The sequence below is a fragment of the Staurois parvus genome, unplaced genomic scaffold (genome assembly GCF_062004578.1).
Source record: "Staurois parvus isolate SC_StPar_1 unplaced genomic scaffold, SC_StPar_1.0 ptg000035l, whole genome shotgun sequence".
Classification (NCBI taxonomy): Eukaryota; Metazoa; Chordata; class Amphibia; order Anura; family Ranidae; genus Staurois; species Staurois parvus.
The window spans coordinates 198,860-208,666 of NW_028317831.1; the positions used below are offsets into that span (position 1 = coordinate 198,860).

At 47.3% G+C, this 9,807-nt stretch overlaps 1 protein-coding gene across 1 annotated transcript; it reads right to left on the bottom strand.

Moving 5' to 3' along the window:
* Window positions 1-280: 280 nt before the first annotated feature.
* Window positions 281-1,930, bottom strand: LOC149470601 (uncharacterized). Its single transcript, XM_089661919.1, has one exon. The coding sequence runs from the start codon at window positions 1,853-1,855 to the stop codon at window positions 707-709; it is 1,149 nt and encodes a 382-aa protein (XP_089518045.1). The 5' UTR covers window positions 1,856-1,930; the 3' UTR covers window positions 281-706.
* Window positions 1,931-9,807: the final 7,877 nt, after the last annotated feature.

A 9,807-nucleotide genomic window follows, 5' to 3' on the forward strand; every position in this document is an offset into this window, starting at 1 on the left:
GAAATGTGAAATAGAGCGCCAAGTTCGCACATCGCTGAGCTCAGTCGCAAAATTGTTTTCAGTGTCTGATGATGAATTTCCCCAACAAATCATTATCACTCAATTCTGCAAGTGGTTCTGATTTACTATCGCTGTTCTCTAGCCAGTCTAAAACCGATTTTGACCTAAAGGGACACTTTTTGGACGCCATGGACGTTTCTCAGTTTCCAAGCAGAAAGAACAGTAAAAATGCAGGCAGGGTGCCAGACAAAGCACTCGGGACAAAATATATGTGAAATGGTTTGATACAGTAATGTTTTATTATGTGATTTTAGTGTATTTAGTGAATGTCACTTTTTTTCATTTTCAAATTTCCCGCCATTCCATCCCCCGTACGTCCTGACGCTCGCAGGGGACGGAACCCAGATGACAGATGCCGGCATCCGCCGCAGGACATTACAGGGGACACTGCAGGAGGGACATTGTGGGAGCGAAGGACAAGGTAAGTGATTGAGGGATCCCGGAGCAACGCTGCAGGGTATTCCCGAGTGTAGCTCAGGGTTACAGCTTGTGGTACTGAAACTTTACCCCAAGCTACACTCAGGAATACCACCAGGGGGTTTAATATCTCTTTTCTTCCAGAATTTAATCTATGCTGAAATTTGTGAATCCTCTGGTGATAGATTAGCCCAGCATTGACTGTAAAAGTTTTATCACATTGAGAGCATTAAAATGGCTTCTCTCCAGTGTGAACCCTCTGGTGTCTGATAAGATCTGACTTCTCTGTAAAAGATTTATTACATTCAGAACACTGATATGGCTTCTCTCCAGTGTGAATCCTCTGGTGTCTGATGAGATTGGACTTCACTGTAAAAGATTTATCACATTTAGAACACTGATATGGCTTCTCTCCAGTGTGAATCCTCTGGTGTATGATAAGATGTGACTTATGTTTAAAAGCTTTATCACAGTTAGAACACTTATATGGCTTCTCTCCAGTGTGAATCATCTGGTGTGTGATAAGTTCTGACTTCTGAGTAAAGGCTTTTACACATTCAGAACACTGATATGACTTCTCTCCAGTGTGAACAATCTGGTGTATGATAAGATGTGACTTCCTTTTAAAAGCTTTATCACATTCAGAACACGGATATGGCTTCTCTCCAGTGTGAATCATCTGGTGTGTGATAAGATCTGACTTCTGTTTAAAAGCTTTATCACATTCAGAACACTGATATGGCTTCTCTCCAGTGTGAATCCTCTGGTGTCTGATAAGATTTGACTTCTGAGTAAAAGCTTTATCACATTTAGAACACTGATATGGCTTCTCTCCAGTGTGAATTCTCAGGTGTATTTTAACCTTCCTCTTGGTTGTAAAGGTTTTGCCACATTCAGAACAATGATATGGCTTCTCTCCAGTGTGAATCATCTGGTGTCTGATAAGATCTGACTTCTGAGTAAAAGCTTTGTCACATTCAGAACACTGATATGACTTCTCTCCAGTGTGAATCATCTGATGTCTGATAAGATCTGACTTCTGTGTAAAAGCTTTATCACATTCAGAACACTGAGATGACTTCTCTCCAGTGTGAACAATCTGGTGTCTGATAAGATTTGACTTCACTGTAAAAGCTTTATCACATTCAGAACACTGATATGGCTTCTCTCCAGTGTGAACAATCTGGTGTACGATAAGATATGACTTCTGTTTAAAAGCTTTATCACATTTAAAACACTTATATGGCTTCTCTCCAGTGTGAACTCTTTGGTGTACTATAAGGTGTCCCTTGCGTGTAAAAGTTTTGTCACATTTAGAACAATGATATGACTTCCCTCCATTGTGAACCTTCTGGTGTCTGATATATTTTCTCTCCATTGTAAAATCTCCAAACAAGTAGTTTGAAATGACTCCTCTTATGTATACTGGGGTTGGACTTTATTGTAAAGCCATTGTCACTTCCAGAACACTGAAATTACTTTTCTCCTGCTGGATCAATGTGGAAGAGGATCCAAACCATGACTTTTAGAACACAGATATGACTTGTATCCCGTGTGAATCCTCCAGTGAACTGCAAAAATGAACTTCAGTCAATTAAGACACTCATATGTCTTGTTTTCCATGTGACTCAGCTGTATTCATGAAAACCAACATGACCGAAAACTTGGTTCATCAATCCACCTGTACAAAAAAAAAATTAAAATGCTACATAAAGTATTTTTCTATTTTTAATGTTCATTACTAAATATATCTTATGAATAGAAAGAATATGTACAGCATTATCTACAGTATTTTTTAATCAAATAGATTTTATTAATAAAGTTTCTAAGTGCGCACAGTATTCCCAACATTCAGCCCAGACAATGGAGTCATACATTCTCACGTATAGGCAGTTGTGGCACTGTTACAGATCATACAGAACAATAACTTGCTTTGTCTACTGTGGTTTCTGCGGTGTCTGTTGTCGGTGTTTGGACAGGGAAGCGGTATTCTAATGGAAGTAGTCAAGCGCAGTCTGGGGTCGGTTCCGTTACATCCCCAAAAAGACTTGCAGCTGGAATTGCAGCCAAAGGGGGTCCTACAAAGTATTGACTCCGGGGGGCCGAATACAAATGCTGCCACACTTTTCACAGATTTATTGGTCACAAATGTTGGAAACCATTTCTCATTTTCCTTCCACTTCACAATTATGTGCCACTTTGTGTCGGTCTATCACATCCAATCCCAATAAATACATTGTAACATGACAACATGGGGGGGCATTTCAAGGCACTGTAATGTGTATTGCTATCATGTAAAGGACCAATAGCCTCCTATATGATGGCATATAGGTGACAGGTTCTCTTTATGGAGACCCCCGGGGTCTATTAGACTCTGGATGTCTCCTGTCTGTTCCACTGCAGATGATGGAACACAGACCGCCTTCCATCAGCTGCTTCCCCGGCACTGATCCCGGAGAATGACAGCTCTAGTCCAGGAAGTGATGTCATCCACGTCATACATGTCACTTCCTGGTCTGTGTACAGGAGGTCCGCTGAGCTCCCGCCACCCTTCCCAGTGACACCCACCATGACAGCACCGGGCTCCACTGTCCCACATGGTGTAATAGGGGGAGGGGCACATCTCAGTGGTGGGTGTGGGAATGATAGGCGGCTTCACAACAACTTGTATCACTTCCACATGACAGCCGACATTCGGATTTACTAAAGTCCACACACTCCCGGCTGTATAGCGGTGGGCAGTGTGGGGGGAAATAACACGTCTGCAGCGTTGTTAACAATCCAAATCTCCAGCAAATGGCTGCAGATTCAAATATAACCGCCCCCAATCCTGACATCCTAGGATGGTTGCCTGAGCTGCCTTATGCTGGGCGTGGAGCCAGGTGCACAGTCATTGGTAATTGAGTGGTATGTGGGTGGAGCCAGGTGCACAGTCATTGATAATAAAGTGGTATGTGGGTGGAGTCAGGTGCACAGTCAATGGTAATAAAGTGGTATGTGGGTGGAGCCAGGTGCACAGTCATTGGTAATAAAGTGGTATGTGGGTGGAGCCAGGTGCACAGTCATTGGTAATTGAGTGGTATGTGGGTGGAGCCATGTGCACAGTCATTGGTAATAAATCGGTATGTGGGTGGAGCCAGGTGCACAGTCATTGATAATAAAGTGGTATGTGGGTGGAGCCAGGTGCACAGTCATTGGTAATTGAGTGGTATGTGGGTGGAGCCAGGTGCACAGTCATTGATAATAAAGTGGTATGTGGGTGGAGACAGGTGCACAGTCATTGGTAATAAAGTGGTATGTGGGTGGAGCCAGGTGCAGTCATTAGTAATAAAGTGGTATGTGGGTGAAGCCAGGCGCACAGTCATTGATAATAAAGTGGTATGTGGGTGGAGCCAGGTGCACAGTCATTAAGTGGTATGTGGGTGGAGCCAGGTGCTTGGTCATTGGTAGTTGAGCGGTATGTGGGTGGAGCCAGGTACACGGTCATTGGTAGTTGAGCGGTATGTGGGTGGAGCCAGGTGCACAGTCATTAAGTGGTATGTGGGTGGAGCCAGGTACATGGTCATTGGTAGTTGAGCGGTATGTGGGTGGAGCCAGGTACACGGTCATTGGTAGTTGAGCGGTATGTGGGTGGAGCCAGGTGCATGGTCATTTTCAAAGGAAAGTTGTGTCAGTTGCTTTTTCAAAAGTTATTGGAGCCCCAAAAACATTATTTGATAGCCCTCCTCCCCCAACCAATACTAATAAGCCTTTACCCCCCCACCTTGTGACACCAGATATACTCACCCACGTCCCCCATACAGGTCCCTCACCTCCGGGTCCTGGTGGGGGAACTTCTGATCCAGCTCTGCAATTCCCCCCCTGAGATCACCTCTCCTCTGCCGTCCCCCCGTGATGACATCATCCTGTTCTCTATTTTGAGAGGACCCCACTGGAGCCCATCCAATAGGAAGTGTCCATGTCAGGCAGGCACCAATGTGGTCACCCAAAGAAGGACCCAAACCAGGAAGTAAACAATAGCAGACTTGGGGTGGTCATGTGATCACAGATACAGGAAAGTATAAAAGGACTTTTACATTAGAGGGGTATTGTTTTCTTTAATAGAATGGTCAGATAGAGGGGGAGGAGTTTATCATGGGGGAGGAGTTTATCATGGGGAGGGGCTGTAAAAGATTACTTTACTTGGAAGATGATGTTTATTAACCACTTCCTGACCGTGCTCTAAATGAAAGATGGCTGCAGTGCGGCTCTCTCATTCTGGGAGGATATCCGTGGACGTTACCCCAGAACAACGCCCCCCACATGGCCCCCTGGGGTTCTTCTGACACAGCTGATCACAGATTGTGGGGAAAAGCCAATCACAGCTCATCACTTGCCAGTTATTGACATTCCTTTCCTTCTGTGCTGGCACAGCTGCCTATCAGTGACACCTCATCAATGCTCATCAGTGACACCGAGAAATGACCTATTTGCAACATTTCATGACACAAACTAAGAAAACCTTTTTTCCCAACATTTTCAGTTTGAGTCCCACTCCATGTACCTTTTTAATATGTCTCCTCTACTCCTCCTCTTCATATTACTATCCTGCGTTCCCAAAATCTCACTTCTTTACCCCTCTGCTCCACCCCAAAACTTGTACATCTCACCCTCACTGCTACCATCTCCCTACTACTGCTCTCATCACCTTCTGCTGATACTTCACTCTCCTGCTGACCCAAACACCAGGACTGGAAGGCATGTGCGCTCATGTACATCCCGCTCCCATCTTACTTTCCTCACCCATCTTCTTCTCTTCACCTCTGGGGATATCTCCTCAAACCATGGTCCTCCACTACTTCACCCCCGCACCAGGCACCCTCCTTCTCCTAACCTCTGGGGATATCTCCCCAAACCCTGGTCCTCCACTATTTCACCCCCACACCAGGCACCCTCCTTCTCCTTACCTCTGGGGATATCTCCCCAAACCCTGGTCCTCCACTATTTCACCCCCACACCAGGCACCCTCCTTCTCCTAACCTCTGGGGATATCTCCCCAAACCCTGGTCCTCCACTATTTCACCCCCACACCAGGCACCATCCTTCTCCTAACCTCTGGGGATATCTCCTCAAACCCTTGTCCTCCAGTATCTCACCCCCACACCAGGTGTCCTCTTTCCTCTGGGAATAGCTGCAATCCCCCCAATTTAATATCAATCCCCGTGCTCCCAAAACCACACTCCATTTTTCATGTGCGCTCTGGAATGCCCGCTCTGCCTGTAATAAGCTCACCTCTGTCCATGACCTTTTTGTCTCCCGCTCCCTTAACCTACTAGTAATTACAAAAACCTGGCTTCAAGCAGCAGATTCTACTTCCCCCGCAGCACTTTCCTATGGAGGCCTCTTCTGGACCCACTCACCCAGACCCAGTGGTTGGAAAGGTGGTGGAGTTGGTTTGTTTCTATCCCCACTGAGCACCTTTCAAGTCCTCCCTAACCCTCTCTCTCTATTCTTCTCTTCTTTCGAGACTCACTGCATCCGGTTGTTTTCTCCCATTTCTCTGAGGATTGCAGTGATCTATCGGCCTCCTGGACCCGTGTCCCACTTTCTTGATGATTTCTCCACCTGGCTCCCCTACTTTCTCTCCTCTGAAATATCCACCATCATTCTCGGAAATTTTAACATCCCTATTAATGTGAACAACCCGGCTACATCCCAACTCTTCAACCTAACCTCATCTTCTGCATTAGCACAATGTATACCGTCCTCCACTCACTCTGATGGGAATACATTAGACCTTGTTTTCTCCCATCTTTGCACTCCCTACAACCTCACAAACACCCCCTTTCCTCTCTCTGATCACAATCTCATCACCTTCACAGTGTCCTCGTCTTCAAACACTTATCCCTCCAAGCAGCCAACAATTACCCGCAGAAACCTTCACAACTTGAACCCGGCTCCTTTCCACTCTGCAACTGACCGCCTCTGTGACAGAATCTCTCCCCTGTCCTGCCCTGACCTGGCCACTGCTGTCTACAACAGTTCACTTTCATCCACATTAGACTCACTTGTTCCTCTAACCACACGAAGCATCAGGCCCCGACCATTACAACCTTGGCAGACCGACGACACCAGAAATCTTAAACTACATAGTCGTGCGCTGGAACGAATGTGGCATAAAACCAAATCCCAGCAAGCATTCACCCGATATAAATCTGCTTTCTTAACATACAATTCCTCCCTCCATGCTGCAAGACAAGCCTACTTTGTCACTCTTATTAATACCTTGTCATCCAGTCCTCGTCGTCTCTTCTCTACTTTTAACCCTCTACTTTCTCCACCTCCACCCAGTACCTCACTCACTGCTCACGAGATTGCAAATCATTTCAAAAACAAGATTCAGACAATTTGTAGGGGCATCTCCACTGCACAGACATCCATCCTACTTAGCATACCTTATACTAAACCTCCCTCAACACTTTCCTCTTTTGACCTTGCTACTACCGAAGAGGTCACTAAGGTTTCTCAGAAGCCCGTCTCACTACCTGCCCCCTTGGATCCTGTCCCCTCACAACTACTACGGTCACCTTCTTCTTCCATTATATGCTCCCTCACTCACATCTTCAATCTCTCCCTCTCTACTGGTGCCTTCCCCTTCCCTCTAACGCATGTGTACATCACTCCCATACTTAACAAGCCCTCCCTGGATCCCACCAACCTGAACAACTTAAGACCTATCTCCCTACTCTCATTTACATCTATACTCTTAGAACTCTTAGTCTACAATCACCTGAGCTCCCACCTCACCGAAAACAACCTTCTTGACCCTTTACAGTCTGGCTTTCGCTCACTACACTCCACTGAAATTGCCCTACTAAAACGCCCTAATGATCTACTAACTGCTAAAACCAATGGCCACTACTCTGTACTCATCCCAACCAATGGCCACTACTCTGTACTCATCCCAACCAATGGCCACTACTCTGTACTCATCCCAACCAATGGCCACTACTCCGTACTCATCCCAACCAATGGCCACTACTCCGTACTCATCCCAACCAATGGCCACTACTCCGTACTCATCCCAACCAATGGCCACTACTCCGTACTCATCCCAACCAATGGCCACCACTACTGCGTACTCATCCCAACCAATGGCCACTTCTCTGTACTCATCCCAACCAATGTCCACTACTCCGTACTCTTACTACTTGACCTCTCTGCGGCTTCTGATATGATTGACCATCCCCTCCTCCTCCTCAAAAAAACTCCACTCTCTTGGCCTCCGAGACGCTGCTCTTTCCTGGTTCTCCTCCTACAGCGCTCCTTCAGCATTACCTATAATGCTTCCTCCTCCTCTCCACTCCCTCTCTCTGTAGGGGTCCCTCAAGGTTCTGTCCTTGGACCCCTTCTCTTCTCCATCTACACCACCTCCCTTGGTCACTTGATAAACTCCCATGGCTTTAAGTACTATCTCTATGCTGATGACACACAAATCTATCTTTCTACCCCTCACCTCACTCCTGCAGTCTCCTCCTCACCTCACCCCTTCAGTCTCCTCTCGCATTACTAACCTACTAAGTGACATATCGGCATAGATGTCACCCCACTTCCTCAAACTCAATCTTTCCAAAACTGAGCTTTTAGTATTCCCCCTAGCCCGTGCCCCCTCCCCTGACTTCTCCATCAAGATCAATAACAGGATTACTAGGTGTAATCCTAGACACCCATCTGTCCTTTCAGTCCCAAATCCAATCACTGTCCAAATCTTGTAGACTTCACTTCCACAACATCTCCAAGATATGGCCGTTCCAAACCACGGAAACCACTAAGCAACTTATTCACTCCCTTGTTATGTCTCACCTTGACTATTGTAACTCCCTCCTCATTGGCCGACCTCATTGCAGGCTATCCCCTCTTCAGTCTATCATGAATGCAGCTACCAGACTTATCCACCTTACTAACCGTTCTGTATCTGCCACCCCTCTCTGCCAATCCCTCCAGTGGCCTCCATTCAGTGTCCTCCACCCCTCTCTGCCAATCCCTCCACTGGCTTCCCATTGCCCAACGGATAAAATTCAAAACATTAACAATAACATATAAAGCCATTTATAACTCCACCCCAAATTACATCACCAATCTTGTCTCTAAATATCACCCAAACCGTACTCTCCACTCCTCTCACGACCTCCTGCTCTCTAGCTCCCTTGTCTCCTCCTCCCATGCTCATCTCCAGGACTTCTCCAGAGCTTCTCCTATTCTCTGGAACTCTCTACACCAATTTATCAGACTATCGCCTACTCTGCTCACTTTTAGGCGATCTCTGAAAAACGATCACATGACAGGTCCGAGAAGACTACGGGGCCATTCACAAAGCGCAGCGCTTCTCGCACATGTGCAGTGGGCAGCCGGCTGTGAAGCCACATGATGTCACATCCGGGTGTCCACACTAAGGATGCTGGCGCCGGGGAGAGTGCGCATGCGCGGCCGGCGGGACGGACCTGTCCCGATGAGGCTCCGTCTCCCCGTCAGGTGACAGTGCCGAGGAGCAGCGCAATACAGCCTGGGGGGGATCAGATCCCCAAAGCAACCCTCCCAGGGTCTGATCCACCCTGGTCTACGGCGGATCCTCCGCAGCAGGTCGGAGAAATCCAACAGGGGACTCTGTCCCCATTGTGAGCCATACACAGGCCTGCCCACCGCTGTCTACACAGCACCGAGGCTGAGGAGAGAGAGCAGGGGGGCTGAGATCAACATAACAGCCCCCCTGACAAGCAGCAAAATGGTTAAGGGGGCACCCCAGCACCAGGTCCCCCCTTCAACCAAAACAATCAAAGAGGCCCTGGCAAAGGCCTCCACAAAGATGGCCACCCCCCAGCTCGTGGAAGCAAGCAGGCGGCAGAGGCATATGCAGCCCTTCAGGATCCACAGCCCAGCCATCCCTGCACATCTGAGGGTGAGTCTGACACTGAGACAGATGTCCCTGGAAAAGCCCTGACGCCTGACCTTACACCCCCTGACCTATTGTCATGGTTTGAAAAAATGCTACACAAAGCTTTGAAGCAAACCTTGGACCGCATCACTGCCACGCTATCTAGGGAAATCCGTGAACTAGGACAACGCACTCTAGAACAGAGAGTAGACGGTCTTGACACCTCGCTTCAGACACATACGGATGACCTTGATCTCCTGCGTGATGAAAACGCAACATTATTAACACGACTGGAGGACTTTGAAAACAGAGCATGGTGCTCATACCTACGTATCCATGGCCTTCCGGAAACGATCGTCGATGTCCAATCAATAGTAACAGCTCTGTTCCAAGAGCTTGCCCCAGCTATCCCAATCGAA